The sequence below is a fragment of the Pelodiscus sinensis genome, chromosome 9 (assembly GCF_049634645.1).
Source record: "Pelodiscus sinensis isolate JC-2024 chromosome 9, ASM4963464v1, whole genome shotgun sequence".
NCBI lineage: Eukaryota > Metazoa > Chordata > Testudines > Trionychidae > Pelodiscus > Pelodiscus sinensis.
Window position 1 is genome coordinate 44,290,269 of NC_134719.1, and position 25,257 is coordinate 44,315,525.

The window sequence follows — 25,257 nt, forward strand, 5'->3', positions numbered from 1 at the left end:
TATGCTTCTAAAATTGAAACACTGCCCTGTATGCACTTTAAAGTGAAAGTGTTGCCACAGCAGGCGTGCTGGGAGAGCTCTCTCAGTGCTTTATTTAAACCAGCTCCGCAAAGGGAGCAGCTAATAGCACTGGGACCCTGTTTACACTGGTATTTTACTGCACTGTAAGCAGTGCTTTTTTTGTAAGAAAAAAGGTGCCAGTAGTCCGGGGGGGAAGTTGTTGAGCAAAGAAAAAAGAAAAAAAAGCCACGCTGGGGGCCAAAATATCATTGTGGCCCGTCCTGAGCGGACTTGCATTGGGAGCCCCACTGCCCCAGGAAAAGAGGTGCTGGTGCATCCGAAGGGAATGCAATTCATTTAAGTTATGCAGGGAGCATGGGGCCAGTGGGAGAGTCACCCACTGGTCCCACGTTCACTTCTGCTTTTGAAATGTACAAGAACTCTGCCGGTGCTCTTGTGCATTTCAAAGGCTAAGGTGCCACAGGGAGCGTGGGGCCAGAGGGGTCCCCCACTGGTCCCCTGCTCCCTGCGGGGCTTCTGCTTTTGAACCAGGCAGGCTCTTGCTTCAGTTCAAAGGCGGACGCACCCTTAGAGAGTAACTCAATAGTCAATGGAAATCCCAACAACTATTCGATTAGTTAATTAATCTAAATTTAACATCCCTAGTGAACAGACCAACATGCTTCATCTTTTGTTACTGTATTTTTAATACGTTGCATAACCAGCCAACAGCAACCCCTTTCTCAGTCAAACATAAACCGACCCTGTGAGAGAATAAGGTTTTATTATCTGAATGTATCCATTCTCTCGTGAGTGTGCACATTAGGGATGTAATAGTATAGTTAATTAACCAATCAACCGACAAGCAAAAGCTTATTGGTTAATGTTATAGACTACACGCATTCCCTCCCCCCATCCCCACTGCCAGTAAATTTTCTAGCATGCTGGACAGCAGCCCAGCTTAGTCCTCGCTTGTGCTGGGTCTGGGATCTAACCCTGCTGCGGCTCTGCATTTGAAGTGTATTAGGAGCTGGGTGGGCAGGCATCCTAGCTCAGTTCCGGCTTGCGCCGGGAACTCAGACCCACACTGGACGGTGGCTGCTGCCAACCCACAGGACTGCCTCTGTATCAGAGGCAACAGTGCAGGGTGACAGGCAGCCAGTCCATGAAGGGAGCTGGTTTTTCAACTGCCAAGAAGACCAACTCCTGTCTGGTATCCTATACTGCTGCCTCTGACTCAGAAACAGCAGCACAGAGTGGCAGGGGGTTCCTCAGGAGTGGGACCAGATCACGCTAGCTGCCAGCACCAACCTTGGGGACTATAGAATAGTTGAGTAACCAGTAAGAGTTCATGAGGTTCCTGACTATTCAATTAACAGATATTTAACATCCCTGGTGCACAAACAAATCTCACAAATCAAATGTTTAAAAAGCTGTGTTTTCAGAGTATAGTAACTGTTGGAACCAAAAGCCTCTGGTGACCCTAGCTTTAATTGGTACTGTAGTTCATATTAGGTACAGAACTAATATTGACAATCTGTTTTAACAGTTTTACCATGGTTTTCTTAACTGGAATGTTTTACACAGATTTAAGTAACTCATAGGAATACTGTGTGTTGTTATATTGGGCTATGACATTCTGTTCAGGCATTGAGAATTTCCATTTTAAAATGGGTCCAAAGGTTTAAAAAGTATGACATAAGAAAAACGGAGGGAAATTTCATTTGTCCAGGGTAGGTTAACAAAACTTATCAAGGTGAATTTCATGGATTTAATCCAAACACTTAGCTTTGCCCTTGAAGGTGCTAGCAGTTGAAGACTTGCAAAAAAGATAGTATTTGCTTTCATACATACATACACAAGAGTAAAATACCTACAGTGAACAGGTACAAAACACACCAACTTTGTCTCTTCCTTCAAAAAATTATTTAAAATTGCAGCTCTTATGCCTCATTACCTCAGCTGTCACTCAACATCCCTAAACATTAACTGTAACACAGAAATCATCTATAGTCACATTTTCCCACAGTCCTCCAATCAATTACAAATATTCCTGAGGAGTCTGTTATGCTATGCTGCTGGAACACTCCCATAAAATACTGCATTAGAAAGTATGAGCAATACTGGGACAAGCTTATAAGAAGTAGTCCTAGGGTACACAAAATTCAGAGGAGTTTGACAGACTAATGGTAACATTTACATTGTCACCGTATTTCCCTTATTTCAGAAATGATCAAGACAGACAAAGGCCAGAAGTTAAGCTGGACAAACCTTTTGTAGCATTCAGCGAATAAGCCACTCTGGATGGCATTTTGACCTAGTGAAGTCAAATGGCAAAATTGTCACTAACTTGAATTGACACAAGATTTCACCCTCCACCTTTAAAGACAATTTGGCACTTTAAGCTGCATCAAACTGTATTTCAGTATTTTACTGAGTGAAAAATTACAGCTAACCATGTTAATAAAGTTAGTATGTCTATAAAAACACGAATTTACAGAACTGCAAAGTGTTCCCTCACAATCAAAAAATTATGAGCTATTCTATAGGAGGTGAAGAGAATAGGTGGATAGAGAGGAAAAGGGATGAACACAGACACTGGGAAAAAGAGAAATGGTACTAGAACAGAAACAAAGATGACACGTCCATTGTTGGGGGAAAATATATTTTCTTTCGTGTCTGAAAGAAACTTTCAAAGATAAGGCTTCTAAATTTTGAAATGTTCCTCAACTCCCCATTTTGAAAGGGAGAGGCAAGGAAAGACATATAAGTTAATAACCCTCTCATAAGTTAACTGAATCTAGTTCTTGAGATTAAAATAATGATGAGACTTAAGACAAACACAAATAAATAATTGCACAGCTATTAGATGCACAAAGACAAAGTATACAAAAGCCACACTCACCATCTGAATGGGTTTCTTGTGCAGATCTCTTTCAGTTACTAACTTCTCTTGGTCAGTGACATAAAGACCTTTCTGTGCCAAGGCCTGGATAACTGCATCATGACCCACAAGTGGTTTTGCAGCATCACTCTTGAGAATAAGACTTCCAGCACGACAATAGAGTTCAGCAGATAGCAGCAAGTTAACAACAGGTGGCTTAATGTGTTCCTGGTCATACTGATCTGTGTAAAATGGTTCTCGCAATTCCTCTGGAACATTTTCTATAAGAACCAAAAGGCATAATCAGATATACAACACTTCACAATACTAGGAAAAACAAACAACAAATAATCTAAACAGCACCTTAAAGACTAACAAAACATGCAAATGGTATCATGAGCTTTCGTGGGTACAACCCATTTCTTCAGATGAATGGAGTATTCAAAGTCCAGTTCCAAAATAAATAGGGGATTAGGGCAGGAGAAGGAAGGGGGGAAATAGTGAATTAGAGTGTTCATGTTACATGAAGCAGATAGAGAAGGTGCAAATTGTGCTTAAGTACCCATTGTTTGGTTGGTTACAGTTACAGATTAACTCAGCTACCCCTTTGAAGCTTTTGAACATGCAAAGAACTAGGAAAGGTACATTATCAATACACACCTTACATAAAAGTTGTTAGGTAGGAAGTATCAATTTTTATATAATCATTCTATATTTTAAGACAAATCTATGCTGGACCCCGTTACAGTAAAAGAACGGAAAACAGTGCTGGTGAAAGTTCCTTATAATAAGGTCTAACAAAATTAAGCCTCAAACATTAGTTTGAGGAGAGAATCCAAAGTTTTTACATTGCAAAGCACAAAACGGCCAAGATATTTTTTTAAAACAGCATTAATTCAAAATGTCTTGACTTTTTCCAAGTTCATGGCCAAAACCTTCCTTCTTTTAATGCTGTATTTCATAGTCCAGCCACAAAGTCAAAACTGATGTCAGGCTGCCATGATTCCAACATTCATTCCATCATTTTACAGAAATAGAACAATACTACATTCTAGTGTACACGACAGGTTTTTTGGGGGAATGGCGGGGGGGGGGGGGGGAGAGAAAGCCAGCCCTTTTGCTGAAACTAGGGATGTGAATACGTAACGGGTTAACTGGTAAAAATCACCCTTACTGGGTGATACTTTATTGGGTAATAATTAACCAGTGCCTGGGAGCTTCCCCCCAGCCTTGTTGGGCTCATTGCACCATAAGCCAGAGCAAAGCCAGCAGCCCCCTATAGAGACAGGAGTCCTGCAAGTAGTCTTCCCTATCCCACTTAATCAGTTAACCAATTAAACCTGGTTAACTAATGAAATGGGATTTTACATCCCTAGCTGAAATATGTTCAGGCTGCATCCTGAACTGTGTAACTGGCCTCCTTTTAACAGAGTGTCTTTCTTTCTGAATGTCTGCAGAGCCAACAAAAAGCTACCCAAGTATTTTTCCAATTATGCTGAGATTTTCCACCAAAGAAAATTGGTACAATGCCATCTATCACAAGTTTTACAGAAAGCTCTTGACAAGTACCATATACCAGTTATTCCAGATGCATTATTCATGAAAGACATCAGCTGTATGAATCAAGTAATATCCCATTTATCAGTATATTCCTAAACAACTATAAAATATTTCAAAATGACATTTGATCAACTGAAATAACATTGGCCATAATGTGCAATAGGGTTTCAATATGGCCTCAGGATTTCTATTACCATACGTAAAAACGAAAGCATTACAAAGGGATTTAGTGATCACCTGCTGCTAGAAGTGCAGTCCCAGTTATCTCAAAGCATTGATCATTTGTGGGATCAAAGAGACCATAAACTCCAGTCCAAAAACTGGGCACAAGTGCTGTCAGGAGTGTTCCCCACACTGGTACTCTAAATGTAGGAGATGGGGGCCCACAAAGAGCTCCAAACCTTGCCTCTACAGAAACTGGTTATCAATTTCCCCCCAGAATCACAACACACAGATTTTGGAAGATTTGCTGCCACCATCAAGTGCCTTTTATCTCTAAAATCAGGGGTGAACACTTCAAATCACTCCCCAGGGGTACCTCAAGCTCTTTTGCCCCAAAAGAGCTTGCAAAAAAGAAAAGAGAAAAAACAAGCTGCAGTCTCTGGTAGCTGACCCCTCAGTCTGAGGCATGCAGATACACACAGGCATGCAAATACAGACAGACCCTCCAGAACACAAGAATCAAATCATCACCTTAAAAGAAGTGATGTTTATTACAAAACAAAAGATAAATTTGATAAAGCATACTTGGTTGCTAGATGATTCAGAGCAACTAAGGAAAACAAATTAAAACAGAGAAAATCTCTGCCACAATGCTTAGATAGTAAGAGGGTAGGGGAGGCATAGAATCACACAGAGCAGTGCAAACCAAACCACAAAATAAGGAAATTTACCTTGAACATGACTGGCCTCCAAATTCCCTGTTACTTCTCATTTTCTCTTTGTTCAGTCCACTCCCATGCTCTGAATTCCATGAGATATGGTAGTCCTGCCTGGGTTTAAATAATTCCTTGTCTCAACTCCTGGTTTCTCTCTCCCACAGAAAGAAAGCAGGAAGGGACCCTATATCCAATTCAAACTTCAACCCTCTATCTTGACTGGTTCTCCGAGGCCAACACCTTTACTAGGTTCCTGAGCTTAACCCTTTAGTCACCAGGTGCCAGTCAGCATGCCTCCTCCTGTCCATTATAAGGGCCCATTCACTTGTGCCAGGGAACAGAAAAACAGCAAGGAAAACTGCAGGCTCTTTCCAGCTTAAGTGACATGACAGGAAAGACACTGAAAGAGTTGGAAGTGATATAGAGAATGATTATTAGTCAAGGTGATTAGGCACACATCCCCATGCTGGTGTCCCTAAACCTCAGACTGCCAGAAGCTGGAACTGGATGACAGGGGATAGATCACAAAATATTGCTTCTGCCAACACCACACTCTTCACACTGGCACCTGCCACAGCATAACTTTTGGAGGGGGGGGGGGCAGGGAAGAGAGAGATAAGAGGTAGGGATGTTAAATTGGTGTTTCATCAACTAGCTGATGACTTACGACTGATTAGTCAATAAGGAGAGAAACTGCAGAGCAGCAGCAGGGTTAGCTCGCAGCCCCAGGAACTAACCCCGCTGTGACTCTGTCTTTTAAATGTATTAAGACCCACCAGGAATCAGATGTCCTGACTTGTACCTAGTCCCCCTCCTAACCACCCTGCTTCAGCCTTTTAAACATATTAAGAACCTGGCAGCTCTTAATAAATTTAAAAACCAGGGGCTGGGACTGGCAGCAAACTGGGAATCAGCTGATTTCCATCTCATGCATGGTCCCCCGCTACACCTCTGCCTCCCTGATACCCACAGAGACAGTGCTAGGGGGGTGAACCGCCCTTTAAGCTGGCTCCTCTCAGAACTGGCTCCAGCTCCTGCTCTCCCCTCCACTTGCTGCCTCAGACCTTATATTTATCGAATAGTCAACCAGTCACTTACATAGTTAATAAAGGGTAGTAACTCATATGTGACTAAAACCTCGGTTTAACGGAATACATTTGTTTAGTTAATTGGAGCCATAATAGTTTCAACTACGAAACAATATAGAAGGGCCTTTACCACAGTATTATGATTAGTTTGATGTGTTCACAAATAAAAATCAAATACATAACTGAAGTATCCTTGCTTCTACTAAAACTGTACTTTTAATTAAAACAGGATGCCATATGCATTTCTAATTATTTTGCTACTCTTTTTAATGAATGAAGTTGCTGTCATGCATTTCTACTGATTATTCCAGATCATGTGCTCTGAAATGCATAAATTAGTTGGACGAGTATGTTTAAGCTACCAGAATAGTGGTAGAAATGTAGCCGTGTTAGTCTGGTGCAGCTGAAACAAAAAACAGGATTGTGTAGCACTTTAAAGACCAAAGTCTTTAAAGTGCTACACAGTCCTGTTTTTTGTTTAAGCTACCAATGAACTATCACTTTTCCAAAATACCAACTGAACTGGAAAACTTTTTACAACAGACTAGGAATGTAAAGGGTTAACCGGTAAGCGGTGAACCAGGAGCCCAGCAGGGCCCACTATCATGTGGGCGGAGGATGGGGGGCACTCCAACCCGGCCTGTCCCAAGCAAGTCACTACAGGTGTACATGTAACACAAATTCCAAACTGCATGCAAGCCATAGAAGTTCTGGATGAAGTCCTATTCTGGACAGCATATATGGAAAGATATAATCCCATTTCTATAAGTAACTGGCTTTAAGTCAAGTGGACAGTTTTTGAAGACATAAAACTAAAATAAATGTTCCAAATTAAAGTGAAACCAGATAAATTAGTTTAATAGAATAGCACCAGAACAAGTGTTATTACAGAGATGTACAAAATTACAAAAACATAGGAAAAATTATAGAACGAAGGAATTAGCTGTTGGAACAGACTGAAAGTTTGCCACTAAATCCAAACTTCTGGATTTTTTTTTTTTTAAAAGGAAACCACCACTGAATAAAATTCTGCTTCTACTATACATATTTTCTCTTGTGCAATGTATATATTATAAGAAAACAACTCAAAACTAGTCTTGATAACAGATCAACAGATTTCAAACGTTTTGCCGTTTGCCATTTATTAAGAACTGTTTTATAGAATACAGGCAAGATATAAGTATTTCTTTCATTGTTCTCCTATGGCCATAGTCTTGCTATGAGCTATGGCGGGTGGATCTGTCTGTGTAAAGCCAATGGCTACGTCTACACTGGCCCCTCTTCCGGAAGGGGCATGTAAATTTCACTAGTCGTCGTAGGGAAATCCGCGGGGGATTTAAATATCCCCCGCGGCATTTAAATAAAAATGTCCGCCGCTTTTTTTCCGGCTTTTAAAAAAGCCGGAAAAGAGCGTCTAGACTGGCCCCGATCCTCCGGAAAAAGTGCCCTTTTCCGGAGGCTCTTATTCTTACTTCAAAGTAAGAATAAGAGCCTCCGGAAAAGGGCACTTTTTCCGGAGGATCGGGGCCAGTCTAGACGCTCTTTTCCGGCTTTTTTAAAAGCCGGAAAAAAAGCGGCGGACATTTTTATTTAAATGCCGCGGGGGATATTTAAATCCCCCGCGGATTTCCCTACGACGACTAGTGAAATTTACATGCCCCTTCCGGAAGAGGGGCCAGTGTAGACGTAGCCATAGTGTCTAACCAGTTCTGAAGCAGCTGCCACTGTAGTGGCTACTACTATAGTGAACTAGACACAGTCAACCAGCCAAATAGCCACATTGTTCAAGCCAACTAGCCACACGCAACTGGCCAAATTGCTATATGTGGCTAGAGTGTTGGACACCATGGGTATAGAGCCTTGAAGTCAATGGGACTCTGCACGTCATAGTGAGCCATGTTTACATGATGCTGGACTGGAGTTTGTCTCTGTCAAACTGAAGTCCTGCTAGATGCAGTAGGAATCGGATGCTAATTTTAGTAAATTAATACTTCTGCTTCCCCACACCTTGCCTCTAAAAGCATCCCAAGGTCAAGCTTTGAAGTTAATGAGTACTGTAGTTTAAAAAAAAATAGCGGTTATGCTACGCTGCCCAAAAATACAGTTGTTCTTGAAACCAACGCTTAAATATGCAGGAATTATATCTGGCTGGATTGACATTGTCAGTAGGATACACAGGATTCATTTTTGGAAAGCACAAACCACAAGGAGACTACAAATCTTCAACTTGGGGTTACGGATTTCATTGGTCCTGGGCTACCAGGAGACCAATGAAAACAAATGTGCAAACTCAGCATACAATTTTTTGGTTTTTGTGTTTTCCTCTCTGCATGACTGCCACAGAATGAAATTAGCTGGCTTATTCCACTTCATTTACTTGGGTCCAATACTTTGATGATGGTTTTACATGTCATTCTATTCCCTTCCATAGTTTGTAATGGATGGAGAGTATGATCCTGCACACATTTATGCACGTTTACATGTCACACACTGCAGATACTGCTATTATTTTAATAGGATTACTCACAGCACCAAAAGATATGCACATATATTATGCATGCAGAATCCAAGCCTGAAAGATCTGTCTCTTTCATGAGACATGGAGATTTTAGTTAAATCAAGGTTAATAGTTCAGTCATGTTTTCCATTTTTAACCCATTTTACACTGTTTTTAGGGAGTACTTTGAGACCTAAGATGATAATCAAAATGAACATTTAAGTTTCAGGTGCTTACACAGAAACTACTCAATAGTTTCCTTCCTTCCTTGATCAAAATTTTGGAGGGAAATCAATGAATACAATTTAACAAGTAAAATCTTCAATTATTTTCTTGATGGTACCATTTAAAAAACAAGATAATTCACATTACTAGAAAGCATGAAATACCCAAAGATCAAGTGATGACTTCAAAATATACAGAAGGGCCTACACGTTGATGAAGCTCTCGTTTATTGTTAAAGGATTTTGTCACTTTATAAACTTTTTACACTTGAGCTCACAAGGAAGGTAAATGTTTAGACCCAATTATTACAACAGTCAACACTCTCTATAAAAATGTTTCATCAATCTCCTTGCTGACAGGGAGCCTACAATGAAGGGTCAAGACTGTTGGGATAGGTTAAGCCTTAAAATAGGGGGGTATCACAGAGAGCCTTTTTCCAGGATATTTAACCATGACAGATATTTAATCATGACAGGATAATGCATTCGTAACAGTAACCAGCCGTGAAAGCAGTGTGGACAAAAATCAATTTTTTTAAAAGAAGTGTCAAAACATTGATTTTTTTTTAATTCAAATTGGATTTTTTTATAAAATGCTTTTTGAGGGAAAAAACCCTATCTAGAGATGGTTTTAATTAAAATATCTTTGAGCTATAATTTATCTCATCGTGAAACAGGGATTACAAATTTAGTTCTATAGTATAAGACAATATATTCATGCAAAGACAACCAGTCCAGTAGCACGTTAGAGAAACAAATTATATATACACACACACACACACACACACACACACACACACACACTTCCTCAACTCATCTGAGGAAATGGGTTTTACTCATTAATGCTCATGATATTATATGTACATATATTTGTTAATCTCTAAGGTGCTACAGGACTACTCACTCCTTTTAAAGTACCAGGCTAACACAGCAACGCCTCAGACTTTTATTCATGTAATTCAGAAGCAGGAAGCCTGCTAAACAACTAGTTGAGCTCCTGGATGATCGAGATACAAAAGGAGCAAATAAAAATGATAAAGTCACTGTAGAGAAACTAAATGAATTATTTGCTTCAGTCTTCACGGCTGAGGATGTTAGGGAGATTCCCAAACCTGATCTGTCCTTTGTAAGTGACAAATCTGAGGACTTGTCACAGATGGAAGTGTCATTGGAGGAGGTTTTGGAATTAATTGATAAATTAAACAGTAACAAGTCACCGTGACCAGATGGCATTCACCCAAGTGTTCTGAAAGAACTCAAATGAGAAATTGCAGAACTATTAACTATGGTTTGTAACCTATCCTTGAAATCAGCTTCTGTACCCAATGACTGAAAGATAGCTAATGTAATGCCAATATTTTAAAAGGGCTCTAGAGGCAATCCCGGCAATTACAGACCGGTAAGTCTAATGTCAGTACCGGGCAAATTAGTTGAACAGTGTGATGACGCATTGGGGTTCTCCCGCCTCCTGCACCCCCGTAATGGCACAAACGGACTCCACCAGCCAGTAGAATAGAGGGAGTTTATTGCTTCTCCAGGATACAGCACAGCACAGATGTAATTTGGTTACAGGGCAGGCCTAGGATGCCTCAGCCCCCCTTGATATGGGGGATACTGGGCCCCTAAATTCCAACCCCCTTCCCTAGGCTGTCTCCTCCATGATCCCAGACAGAAAAAAAAACCTCTCTTCCAGCCCTGCCCCCCAGCCAGGGGCAGCATTCCACCTTTCTTTGTTTCTCCCCATGGGAGGTAGCTGGTCAGACAGGTTTGGAGACCCTTTTGCATAATGACTCACCCCTTTTTCCTGCTGGGTCTTGCTACAGACAGCAGAGATCGCCACAGCCCGAGCAAGTTACCCCCACTACATCACAAACAACAGTAAAGAATAAAATTGTCAGACACATGGAAGAACATAATTTGTTGAGCGAAAGTCAACACAGTTTCTGTAAAGGGAAATCATGTCTTATTAATCTATTCGAGTTCTTTGAAGGGGTCAACAAACCTATGGACAAGGGGGATACAGTAGATATAGTGTACTTAGATTTCCAGAAAGCCTTTAACAAGGTCCCTTACCAAAGGCTCTTACGTAAATTAAGCTGTCATGGGATAAGAGAGAAGGAAGATCCTTTCATTGACTGAGAACTGGTTAAAAGACAGGAAACAAAGAGTAGGAATAAATGGTACATTTTCAGAATGGAATGGGGTAACTAGTGGTATTCCCCAAGGCTCAGTCCTAGGACCAATCCTATTCAACTTATTCAAAAATGATCTGAACAGTGAGGCGGCAAAGTTTGCAGACAATACTAAAATGCTTACGATAGTTAAGACCAAAGCAGACTGTGAAGATCTTCAAAAAGATCTCACCAAATAAAACGATTGGGCAACAAAATGGCAACTGAAATTTAATGTGGATAAATGTAAAGTAATGCACATTGGAAAAAATAACCCCAACTGCACATACAATATGATGGGGGCTAATTTAGGTACAACTACTCAGGAAAGAGATCTTGGAGTCATGGTGGATAGCACTCTGAAGATGTCCATGTAGTGTGCAGCAGCAGTTAAAAAAGCAAACAGGATGTTAGGAATCATTAAAAAAAGGGATAGAGAATAAGACGGAGAATATCTTATTGTCCTTATATAAATCCATGGTATGCCCACATCTCAAATACTGCGTGCAGATGTGGTCTCTTCACTTCAAAAAAGATATACTGTCATTAGAAAAGGTTCAGAAAAGGGCAACTAAAATGATTAGGGGTTTGGAATGGGTCCCATATGAGGAGAGATTAAAGAGAATAGGACTTTCCAGCTTGGAAAAGAGGCAACTAAAGGGGGATATGATAGGGGTCTATAAAATCATGACTGGTGTGGAGAAAGTAAATAAGGAAAAGTTATTTACTTGTTCCCATAATATATGAACTAGGGGCTACCAAATGAAATTAATGGGTAGCCGGTTTAAAACAAATAAAAGGAAGTTCTTCTTCACACAGCAGATAGTCAATCTGTGGAACGCCTTGCCTTAGGAGGTTGTGAAGGATAGGACTATAACAGGGTTTAAAAGAAACAAAAACAGGACTATATAGCACTTTAAAGACTAACAAGATGGTTTATTAGGTGAAGAGCTTTCGTGGGCCAGACCCACTTCCTCAGATCAAATAGTGGAAGAAAATTGTCACAAATATATATACCAAAGGATACAATTTAAAAAAATAATGAACACATATGAAACGGACAAATCAAATTTCACAACAGAAAAGGGATGGGGGGGGAAATGTCTGAGTTAATGATATTAGAGGTGATAATTGGGGAAGCTATCTTTGTAATGGGTAAGATAAAAAAAGAGAACTAGATAAATTCATGGAGATTAAGTCCATTAATGGCTATTAGCCAGTAGGGGTAAGGAATAGTGTCCCTAGGTTCTGTTTGTCAGTGGGTGGAAGTGGATGGCAGGAGAGAGATGGCTTGATCATTACCTGTTCAGTTCACTCCCTCTGAGACACCAGGCATTGGCCACTGTCGGCCGGAAGGGGACCGGGCTAGATGGACCTTTGGTCTGACCCAGTATAACCGTTCTTATGTTCTTAATGTTTAAGAAAAGGTTTCTAAGAGTTATAATAATTCATGGATTAGGAACCTAATCTTACGGGATTCCAGAGGCTTCTGTATAGATTATTTAGGTTAATCTACCCACCCAATGGGACTCAGTGCTCAGTCTAGAACATACCATCAATGGATGTGTGTCTCCAGAGAGTTTTGTTAACAGCAAAAATGTTTTTAAAATATATAAATAATATATAGAGGAGAGAAATAACAGACCTCAAACCTGTTGTCCCTCTGCAAATTTGTGTACACAAAGTCAATCCCTTACCTTTCTGTAAAAGGGCAAAGTTTCAAAAAGTTGAATGAACAGAAGATAGCTTGGGATAGAATAGATCTGGACAAGGAGAAGTCTGGAGATAAATATGAGAAGGAAGGAACAGGTAGTAGACATGGAAGTGAAACTGTTTGAGTCCCTGTGACGGGGCACCTTTGCCCTGCACGGCAACTCCCGCCGAGCAGGCTTTGCTCGGCACCAGGGCGGAGGAAGCCCCGCAGTGCACAGCGTGCTCCCACGCCGCACAACGGCTAACCAAGCCGGGCAACCCACGGGCAGCGGGCTGGGAGCACGGACACGGGGATGGGGATGACCTGGAGGTGTTTCCCCGCCCCGTGAGCTCTGCACAGCGTGGGGAAGCCAGAGCACCTTGGCAACCCGCAAGGGGAGGGGAGCTGGCGTGGAGATGCGACAGCTCCGCCCCCTTGACATCAGGTAGGGCAGAAGCGGCGTGGCATTTAAAAGTGCCGCTGCCATAAATCCGAGGAGGGGGGTTTCAGAGAGTAGCCAGGCTGGGGAGCACCAGGAGAAATCTCCGAGAACGGCTGGGGATAAAGAGGTGCTAAGAGGCTGGCGATTCCGGTCTGCTGACCCCTTTTTGTGCTTCGGCAGTCTGTCCACCAAAGGAAAGGTGAGCCTGACAGCGGCGAGAAGCCGCGGGAGGGGAAAGGAAGCAGCCTAGGGCAGAAACCGTTAGGGTTGGTGGGCTGAGGAGTTACGGCAGGATGCCCCGTCAACCGGACCGGATCCAGACCGATCCGTGTCCTTAGGGTCCTGGGCTGGGGCCTGTGAGTGAGAGTGGGTCCGGGCCTCCCTTTCCCTTTCCCCCGCCCCCGCTGCCTTGGTGAAGGCGGTAGTCTGTCCGCACCACTGAAGGTGCCGCAGCCGAGGTGGGAGGATCGTCCAAGCGGCCGCCAAGGAAGGGGGGAGCATAGGGTACAGCCAGAGAGGGCTGGTACAGCCCCATATTCCAGAAGTCTTGAGATGTTTCTGAGTGAAGCCTTCATTGATTTGAGATCTACAACCATTCTCTCACTGAAAGGGAAAACCTATAATGGCAAGTAAAAGAGACCCAGTTTGGGAATATTTTAATGAAGTTCCTCTCCCTGTGATTAAGACAGGCATGCACGCAAAATGCCTGGTTTCCCAAATAACACATCATCATGAGAAGTGTTCCTCCTCAGGAGGAAGCCATGTTAAAGATGATAAAAGAAATATATCTGAACATGCAGGATCTTCAAGTTGGTCATTTTTTTTATTTCCGAGTTCTTTCTTAAGGACTGACTCTCTTCCTTCTGGACTATTCTTGAACGTGCATGGTTGAGCAAAAAAATGTAGTGGCTAGCCTATCATTTTTTAATGCAGTTGTGATGCAAAATAAACAGCTGAAATAGGCAGATTTTCCTTTTACAATTTCACCTTTAAAGCAGTATTGTCAGTGAAAGCAATGAGTAATACTAAATGAGCAGCGTGGTAATTAAATAACTGCATTGATGTATTTTGTTTAGGAGAATCCATCCTCAGCATACAGGATTCTGAAGACTATCCACCTTCAAGGGCACAATCAGTTTCTAGAATTTCAGTTACAGTATCTTCCAATGAGAATGTTTCAGTCTAATCACATATATGTCACATTAGCCACAGTATATCATGTGTAGCAATAAAATAAAATAAAAAAAATCCATCCAGAAATTACCACAGATAAGTTTGGGATAAGATCCAGCAGATTGCAAAAAAAAGTAATTGATGAAAAAGTTGGACAGTTTGTGCAACCGACTCGCATGTGATTGAGAACCCACAATTCATTAACATGGTTAATTCATTAAGAATAGGATATAGTCCACCCAACAGAGCAGGTGTAGCAGGCAAATGGCTGGGTAAAGTGTATGAAAAAGAAATTCAACAATGAGCAAAAAGTCTAGAGGGTAAAATTCTTAACCTGAGTCTTGATTGGTGGAGCAACATCCACAATGATCCTGTTGTACATGATTGTGTGACAGCAGCAGAGGGTATATCATCCTTACAGAAACAATTGATACATCTGAGAATGCACACACTGCAGAATACTTACAAGAAATAGCAGTAAAAGCTATAACGAACTAGAAACAAAAGCTGTAACAATTGAAATGTCTAATATGCAACTTGATCACTGACAATGCTATAAATGTATCCAAGATAAGAAGAAATTTGAAAGAGTGAAGAGCATCCCAAGCCAATAACATATGGCTGCAGTGCTCATTTGATGCACCCCAATACCCTGCCTTAGGCCACAACACTCTCCTTCACACAAACTGCCTCCCAGACCCCACACCCACTCCTACACCCCAATACCCCTACATAGAACTTCCTCCTGCACCCAACCTCCGTTCCAGACCCTACATCTCCTTCATAAACATCATAGAACAGTGCAGCCCTTCACCACTTACTGGTGCACCTACCACAAAAAATCATAGTCTACCTCTGTTTTAACAGTATGATCAAAGAGACCTATAATGGGGGGGGGGTAAGAGGAGCAAAAGCGTGTAGTCTATAGCATTAACCTATAAGCATTTGCTTATAGTTTAATCAGTTAATTGAATACACTATTACATCCCTATCATTGACTACACAATTAATCAATAAGGGGTAGCACTGCTACCACTCAGTCCTGGATCCTGCCGGGTGCAGTAACTACCCCCGCTGTAGCTCTATACAACAAGTACTTGCACAGCAGAGTTGAAGCGGGGGTTGAGGCCGGGTCCCACTGTGAGCTGGGAGTGAGCCAGCCTGTCTGTGCGGGCTCTTAGTGCTTGTACTGCAGCCCCAGAATCAACCCCTGCTGTGGTTCTGCATTACAAGAACCAAGAGCCAGATTTTGGGCAGGTTGGCTCAGTTCCAGCTTGTGCTGGGATCTGGCATCAACCTCCTTGCTGCCTCTTAGTGCTTGTAGTGCAGAACCGCAGCAAAGGTAGTTGTCGGGTCCCGGCACGAGCCAGGACTGAGCCAGACTGTCAACCAGCCCTCTAAAAAAATTGACTTGCAGAGAGTGTAGGGTGTTGCATGTAGTCGACAGCATTAACCAGTAAGCACATGCTTAATGGTTAATTGTGTAGTTGACTAAACGATTACATGCCTAGTATATAAAGTTAAAAATATGGAGTATTGAATGGTTTATGGTTTTTAACGTGCAAATGAAGACAATCAAGGGTGATTACCTGTAAACAGCCCATTTTGTACTTTAAGTCATAGCAGTGGTCGATATTAGGAAGACATGTGACCACCCTAAGCAGCAGGGTCTGATCAGGTAATTTTCCATGGAGAGTGGAATATAGAAATAGAATTCCCACCGAAAAGGAAGACAATTTAGGATGCAAAATTTTCAGGCTTTTGTCTTTGGCTGGCACATCACTCCCAAGAGAATAAACCAGAGATCCCAGGGAAAAAAGATCTTCCATGGTGTCAGGGGAAACGCCCCCGGCATGGGGTGCATCCCCCTTCTAAGGTCCCGTGCCCCAAGTCCAGGCCCCTCTATCAGGGGGTATACAGTACTTGAGGCCTATCTCCGGGACAAGCCTCTCCAGGCTGCGATGATTGCCCAGGGTGCAGCAAGGCGTGGTAGGGGAACCCGGGCCCTCCCTCTCCACCGGGTCCCAGCCCAGGGTCCTTTAGGCAGGGACTCTTGCTCCTGCCTGCTCAGTGGGGAATCCAGCCGATACACACCAAGCTGGGATGGCAATCCCTTGCCCTGGGCTGCTTCCTACCACCCCTATCATCTGTCTGCCTTGGCGGCGGTCCTTACCAGGGCCGGGGCTGGTGGTGTAGGTGGTCCAGTCCCTCAGGTGGGGCTGGCTGCTGGCTTCGCTCCCGGAGTCTGATGCTGGCCCTCACTCTGGCCTCAGCTACTGCAGGAACACTGGGATTGCGGCCTGGGCCCTTCTACCCTCCAGCTGCCTCCCCTCCAACTGGGCTCCCTCTGCCTTTATATGCTGGCTCTGCTGGGAGCATGCTCAGCAGGGCTGAAGGGGCGAGGCTCTTTCAGCCAGCTGGGCCTGGGCTACTCCCAGCCCTTCAGTGCGGGGCCTGTTGGCTCCGTCATACATGGGTTGGAGGTTTAGCTAGAACAAGAATAGTTTTAGGATAAGTCTATAATAAACTTTTACTCTGCTAGAGCTAGCTATGAATTTTCTGTTATTTTAAATTTGTAATTTACTAGCCTCTGCCTGTTCTCACTTGCAACCACTTAAATCCTACTGTTAGTACTTAATAAAGTCACTTTAATTTACTATCAAGCCCAGTGTAAATAACTGTTACCTGGGACAGCAACAAGTGTGTACATCCTCCTTTCATTGTTAAAGGGAGCTTACCTGAATTATTTATTTGGGACTCTGATCCAATTGAGCACCTTGCTACTTAGCACTAGAGTTTAAAAACCAGCTTCCTTCGCGGGCCAGCTGTCTATTCCCCTGTGCTGCTGCCTCTGATAAAGAGGCAGCAGAGTGGGGTGGCAGTAGCCCCTGTCTAGAGGGAGGTCCTGACCCATAACAAGCCAGGACTGAGCTAGGCTGCTGGCCAGCCTGCTAAAAAATGTACTATCAATGCGGGAAGGGAAATGCGTATAGTCTATAGCATTAACCTATAAGCTTTTGCTTATCAGTTAATTGACTACACTGTTTAATCTCTAGTTTAATGTGCTCCTAAATTATGCCACACACAATATTTTTTGGGTTAAGGAACCTATAAGCTGCACTGAATTTGGCAAATCTTCAAAATTTACAAGCACTAACTTAAAGCCTATCACACAGGCCTTAATGCCCCTTACCATATCCAGTTCAAGCTTCAATCTGTTTTATATTAGCTCTAACAGTTTTAGAGACAAAACTTAAAAGAAAAATTGCCACCACAGAAACCAGGTACCAGAGGACTAGGAGAGTCCAAGTTCATAGAATCATAAAACACTAGAACTGGAAGGGACCTCAAGAGGTCATCAAGTCCAATCCTCTACCCTCACGGCAGATAAATAATTTACAGATAATGTCCATCCCTGACAGTTAAAATATCCCAAACAACTTCAATTCTGTAACCATAACACCACAACTTCTATCCAAATTTATCTGAAAATTTTACATCAAGATATCACACATTTTCTACATTGGCCACACCTGCATTTACACAAAAATGCATCCAACAGACATCTAATACATATGCAACCCCAAACAACCAAAATCTCTACTCCTATCCACTGCTTCATTCTTATGCAATTTCTTCACCTAAGCCAAAGCTTTCAGTTATTTTACAGTATTAACTTGAACCCTTATAAAAAGTCTCCAGTGAGTGTATTCCAGAATCTTCTATAAAGCTCCAGGCTGTTTATATTGGCTCCCGCCACCCATCAGCAGAGCATCTGCAGGATAATTCTGAGAAAGTGAATTTATCAGGTAAATGTTTTTCAAAATTCCTGCTTAATATAAGGTCAGGAACCAAGTACTTTGCAGTCTGTTACTCCAACATTAAAAGAGCATGAATGAATTTTGACCAAACTTTTATATTGAATATAATTAATGTTTGCAACTTAAAGGCTTGTTTGCAAGAATGTTTAAAAAAAAAAAATCACATTGTGATCTCTCTTGGTTGTAAAGATGATTCTCCCTCTCCTGCATCTGTATCATATAACCATGTCTTCACATTACAGTTTGCCTTTATAATTCTCTTACAATACAGTGAATTTTCTAGTGTGGTGATGGTTCCAAGAAAGAAAGAACACAAACTCTTGCAATGTCATCAAAAATTGGCAAAAGCCTGAAGAGGATAAGTCTCTTGTATATTGTGCTAAAATGTATTTAAATTCTTTCCACTAGTCAATCCAGGGCAGCCTCTGTTCACGGCAGACCAGGCACACCACAGGCCGAGCTGAAGCAGCCCCTGTCTATGATGGGGGTTGAGGCCCCGCTCCAACCCAACAGGAGGCGGGGGAGGGGCCACTCCAGAACTGCCTCTTCCTTTAATCATTTAACCAATATGTTGAATTGGTTAATCAATTAAAAACAGGATTTTACATCCCTAAGGAGCTGTCTGTTGAATTCAAAATAATTTACCATATAAATAATTATTTTCAGATTTAAACCCAAATGCTGCCCTTTCAAAATTGCAATCAAACTTCACTTTTCCAGTCCCAAGAATGTTTAAAAATTTTTAATTTTTTTTAATCGTTGATTTTTGTCTAAAAGTTTATTTAAAAAAAAATCAATAAAATACTAAATTTCTCATTTAAAAATGACAGTCACAATTAAATTTCATCACAAACATGCTATTTCTATACTTAGGGTGTATCTAGACAGTGGTGCTATTTCGGGATACTTCCACTATCACAAAATAGTATTTTCTGTGTCTTTACAGTGTACCCGTTATTTTGAAATAGCTTTCAAAATAATGGGCATACTATTCCAATGTCTCTGTAAACTTTGCGCTGCAAGGACTAAGGGATGTTTCATAATAGTGCTCTATTTCAAAATTTGGTGCTATGTAGACAGCGCCAAATTTTAAAATAAGCTACTTCAAAATTAACTCAAAATAAGCTATGCAATTTGCATAGTTCAAACTGCATACCTTGTTTTGAGCTAAGGGTACAGTATAAATGCACAGTCTCATAAAAACGAATTAATGGCCTAACCGCCAGCTCTTGCTTCTTGAAAATCCTGGGTCTTAAATTTCTGTTTCTCAGCAGGCTAATATATGGAAAGACAGACACAGGTTGGATAGAAATGTTTTTTGTTCTGTGCTTACATGGTGGTGGACTTGGGCCAAGCATGGCAGAGTTAGTTAAGATACTGTCTACAGACAGAGAGACAATATATAGGAAAGGATGGATGTGACCCAGATATGAACAGCTGAATGGACTGCAAAGAAGAAAGGAAAGACATTATTCAGAACACAAATCTTCCTATATCCCCCTACATTTTTGCCACAGAAAGACTGCCCTAGCTTCTGGGTGTGAAAGAGATCCTATCTGGGAATATTTTGAAGAAATTCACTCCATGGATAAAAAAGGAAAATGAGTCAAGTGAACGCAGTTGAAGATGATGATGCAGAGCCTACCTGCAATAATGAAACATCTTAAGGAAAACTTCTTATTGGGAGAAAATTATGTAGATGAAGATGTGGACATATCTGAAGAACAATGCTGATCAACTTAGCAATGCATCATTCTTCAAGATTTTCTCTAGGACTCTCTCTCTCTGTGACAGGCATAGCACAGTCCAGGTGGCAGCAGATCCTGGGACCGCCCGCAGCAGCAAGAGCAGTGCTGTATGGGTGGCGGTGGTAGGGACCGCACTGCTTCTGCAGCCACTAGCTCCCCAGGGTCTCCCAGAGCCATGTGCTTGGGCAGCAACCACAATGCTCAGCCATCAGCAGCTCCCTGGGGGCACCTGCAGTGGTGGCAGCCATGCTGGCTGGCCAAAAGCTACTTCCCAGGGCCAGCAAGGGGGGGTGGAGGGGGCTGAGGCTGCACCGCCCACCTGGGCTCCCATCCCACAGTCCAGTGCTGGGCCTTAGGGGAGTGGATTGAGCTGCAGCAGGGCCGTGCCTATGCATATGCTTAGTACGTGGCTGCACAGGGCTGTATAACAGTCCCTCCTAGAAGCCCTTTCCCAGGCACATCCTGTTTTCCTGGTACAGTAAACTTCCGATAATCCAGCACCTTTAGGACCCAGGGGGTGCCGGATTATCAGATATGCCGGACTATCAGAAGGGGGGGGGGCTATGAGGGGTCTGGAGTGGGGTGGGAGGGGATGCCACCCCAGACCCCTCATAGCCCCCCCTTACGATAGTCCGGCTGTGCCCCAGGCGTCCCTGATTCAGCTGCTGCTGGTGAGTTTCTGCAGCAGCTGAATCGGGGATGCCTGCAATAGAGCAGCTGGGGTGCTGCCGGGTTGGTCCTGCAGTGCCGAGGGGTGGCGCTATGAGACCAACCCGGTAGCACCCCAGCTGCTCTGCCCCAGGCGTCCGGATTCAGCCTGCTGGTGAAACTGATGCTGCTGGTCAGTTTCAGCAGCGGCTGAATCCTGACACCTGGGGCAAAGCAGCTGGGGTGCTGCGGGGTTGGTCCCGTAGCGCCGCCCCTCGGCGCTGCGGGACCAACCCGGCACCACCCCAGCTGCTTTGCCCCAGGGGTCCCCAAGTCAGCCGCTGCTGAAACAGATCAGCGGCTGATTCCAGGAAGCCCCAGGCAGAGCAGCTCTGCCCCGGGGTTCCTGGAATCAGCCGCTGATCTGTTTCAGCAGCGGCTGAATCAGGGACCCCTGGGGCAGAGCAGGTGGGGTCCTGCCGGGTTGGTCCCACAGCGCCGTCCTTTGGCGCTGCAGGACCAACCCGGCATCACTCCAGCTGCTCTGCCCCAGGCATCCCCAAGAGCAGCTGGGGTGCTGCCGGGTTGGTCCCGGAGCCCCAAGGGGCAGCACCCCAGCTGCTCTGCTCCCGGCTTCCCCGATTCAGCTGCTGGTCAGTTTCAGCAGCAGCTGAATGGGGGAAGCCTGTCCGGCTGCCCCAGCACTTCCGGGTTCCTGATGGTGCCGGACCATCAGGAGTCCCGGAGCATTGGATGCCGGACTAATGGAGTTTTACTGTACAACCAAAGCCTGATTCTGCTTTAAGTTATGATGCATCCCCAATTAGGCAGTCCTAGCTCTTACCATTTAGGAGTTCATGAACAAATGGCCTCATGGACAGATGGACGGACAGACAGACAGGCATGTTTCTAAAAATATACAGTAAGGAGATTAAGACTCTGAACTGATATAGCCAGTTAAGTACAGCTATGGTTTGCAGGACAAGGTTGTGTTTCTTCCTAAGCCTGAAGGAACTGAAAATGGATGCTGAAGGAGATAGAATAAGACTGAAAGGAACCATGAATTCCTACCATTATTTTTATTCTCAAAGGTCATTTCAATCTCATTTGTGCGTCAAGTTCATGCATCATGTTTTTACATGGTTATTCCCCACATAAGAACAAAAGATGTATGTTTTTTCAACCTGCATTACATATGATGTGAACCAAAGTCTACAACATTGCAAAGATGTAAACAGAGCTGAATCTGGGACTGTACGGTATGTTTATTATCAGTCCCATAGCTTGCTATCACTCAAGCAAGAATAGCACTGTCTCTCTGATTTTGGTAAAGTGTATCTACCCCCACACTGTACTTCAGAAGTCCTCTTGTAGAGGATATATTCATCTAATACTGCACAAGAAAGTTGTTCTTAAGCATCACCCACACTTTTATTTGTGTTGCACTAGGCATTTAAAACAAAGCACATCTATAGAACTCCAAATGTATATTTATATCTAAAGAAGAAACAGAAGGTACTTTTTATACCACACACACACACACACACACACACACACACACACACACACACACAAAAACAGTTTGAACATCCATGAAATAGAATTGCGTGGAGGGACAGGACTTTTCTCCAAACTAAGGAATTACCTGATAAAGAAAGCACTATTTTAACTAGAGAAAGAACAAATGCAGATGTACAAGAAAGTTATTCGATTTTTTCTACAAATTTAGGACAAATTTTGAAATCCCTTATTTAAGAACTGATCATTTCAAAGTCTGTCACTTAAAGATTTTATGTACATGGAACAAGGTACACATCATGCTTTGTATTCATTTGGATAGAATAGATGCATGGCAGAAGGCAGCAGAAATATGGTCTCCATGCAGAAGCTGTAACCTGTTCCAGGGAAAGCTTTCATTCCTTCCACAAAAAAGAGAAGGTCAAACCTTCAGTTCTGCTTCTGTTTCACATATATTTCTTTTACATATATTTGAAACATACATTGTTATGTATACTTCCAAGATCCCACCCTCAAATTTTTCCTTGGTACTGAAGGAACCACTATCATGCAGTACACTGGCTTGAAACTTTTCATAAAATTTTGATTTGGAAGACTTTAGTACAACTCTATTTTATATTATTCCTAGTAGTTGTATTAAGTGGGTCAGATACTAGAGTAGAGCCTTTAAATGGCAAATGATCTGCTCTTAAACGATTACATGTTACATTTCCATGTAGATATCACAGAATGAAAATTATGAGATGAAACAAGAAAATTAAGGAAATTTTGTTTTGTTCAGTCTCACACAGCAATCTACGTAGACAGAACCTTTACCCACCCAATGCAAACTCAGCTAATAGAAAATGAAATATTTTCAACAACTTGAGCATAAAGAATTTGCAGAGCCATATCAGAAAAAAGTTTTACCAGATTTGAATATGCAGACAGTACATAACCTATACTTGATTTCTTGGGTACACAAGAAATAAAATAACATATTTAGTTCATCTATATGCAAGCCTACAAAACTGAAACACCTAAAGATGTAAGGTTACCTCATCTCTGAAAACCCAAATACGAATTACAAGAATTTTCACTGGCTTAGCATTTAGTGCTCAAATTTTCATTGATTAAAATGAGTTTATGAACCTGAACTCTACAAAATATTAAAGTATTTTTAATTAAATGGCTTTGTACTAAACCAGAAAAGATTATTACAGACAGAAATTGCTAACACACAACACTGCCAGTAGTCATGGAAACTTTACGGGTGGGCTTTTTTTTTTTTTTAATATTAAGGGAAAAAAATACCTAATATTACCAGAACCTAGTGACATCATAAAGACAGCACTTTTAACCCTGTTACAATATGCAACAATACTATGGCTATATGTGCAACTGTTGCAGAATTCCAAGAGGAGAAACCTTTTCCTGTTATTCTACAGAGAATGGGGGTAAAAATGATTGATTGTTCCTGTACACTCCCTTTTCCAAAAATACCAACAAAATTGTCTTATGAAATTGAAAATTAAATAGCAATGTAATTGAACTGCACATTTTTCTATTTTTGAAGTGTTTGCTGTCAAAAATATAAATATTACTGATAATAATACACACGGTATTCCTCAAGGCCCTGGCTTTTAAAAACATGGAATACTTTCCAGAAGCATTACAATAAACTACAATCAACTATAGTATATGTTCAGATGGAGAGAATTCTAGGCAGTCTTGGGGGACAAATGGCATTACATGATTTCCCCTATAACCCAGGTTACTGTTTAATCTTCCCCTAGCTGACAGCAGGTTTACCATCACACATATCAAAACTAACAGTGCACCTCCATTTCTCCTGCTACTTCCCAGCTCTTAAACGGAAAACACTATATTTATTTATTTTTTGGATTACAACTAAAAATGTGAATGGAAAAAACGCAATACAAACACATATGATAAAGGTGAATAACCCCGCAAATAAATGCAATTAGACATTTAAACATGACAATTACTCATTGATGGAAAAAGCATTGACGTAAGAAAAAAAAAAGAGTCAAGAGATTACACATAAAATCCACATGATCAAGCAATAGATCCAGATTATTTTCTCCCGTCCAATTCCCTTGGGAATGCTTTATGTCCGCAGGAGTGAAGCAACCAGGCAGGAATCAGCATCAAAGAACGGGAAGAAGAAGAAGACGCCACCTACCTGTCCCAAAGGCTTTGGCCACCAGCCACGCTAGATTACAGGCGATTTTGGCTCTGGTGAAATCATAATGGTCAAAAGGTTTGATAGCAGGAACAATGAAAGTCTTTCTCATTTCCTTGCTGTCTGCAGCATCCCCCATCTTCTTATGGCACCTCCTAGAATTGTGATTTACATGATTCTTCTTCCCAAGGCCCCGCTCACGTACAAAAGACCAACCCAAACGGACCAAACCCCGACGCGGTAGAGGACGGTGATGACGAACTCCGCGCCCGTACGGGGGTGATGCCGCCTCTGCACAGGAACGTAGCAGCCTCCTCTTCCCCCTGCCCTCGCCCTTTGTCTCAATGCAGGCAGACTAGGCCCCCCAGTGCCCGTCCGGGTCCCCCTCCGGCAGGGCTGACCCCGCGGGAATCCCTCCCCCGGCCTCCCCTGCGCAGGCTGGACGGAGCCCAGCGGGAGCTGCCAGCAGAGATTCCCCCGCAGCCGCAGGGAGCGGGCTCCTGGCCCTGCCCGGCCGCCGAGACAGCAGCCGCGTCAGAACGCCCAGCGCAAGCTCCGGGCGCGGCGCCCCCGCTCCCTGTGGGGCTGCCCCGAATTAGCGCCGCTCGCGTCCCGCCCAGCCGCTGCGGCTCTGCCCGGCCGGTGCCGCACTGGATGGGAGCGCAGCACCGCACAAGGCGCATGCGCCCCTCGCCCCCCTCCTCAGCGTAAAGCGGCCTGGGGCGGG

General features: G+C 42.8%; 1 protein-coding gene across 5 annotated transcripts in view; it reads right to left on the reverse strand.

Moving 5' to 3' along the window:
* The window catches only part of CAMSAP2 (calmodulin regulated spectrin associated protein family member 2), a 181,935-nt gene extending 156,778 nt beyond the window's left edge, over window positions 1-25,157 (reverse strand). For 2 of the 5 annotated variants that reach the window (XM_075936673.1, XM_075936674.1), the window contains exons 1-2: window positions 24,531-25,156; window positions 2,906-3,165 (exon numbers count right to left, since the gene is read on the reverse strand). In XM_075936673.1, the coding sequence (XP_075792788.1) occupies window positions 2,906-3,165; window positions 24,531-24,669 (399 nt within the window). In that variant the 5' untranslated portion in view covers window positions 24,670-25,156. Of the gene's footprint in view, window positions 1-2,905; window positions 3,166-24,530 lie in introns of all 5 variants that reach the window. The other 3 variants (XM_075936676.1, XM_075936675.1, XM_075936672.1) reach the window with 2 other exon arrangements.
* Between the last annotated feature and the right edge of the window lie 100 nt (window positions 25,158-25,257).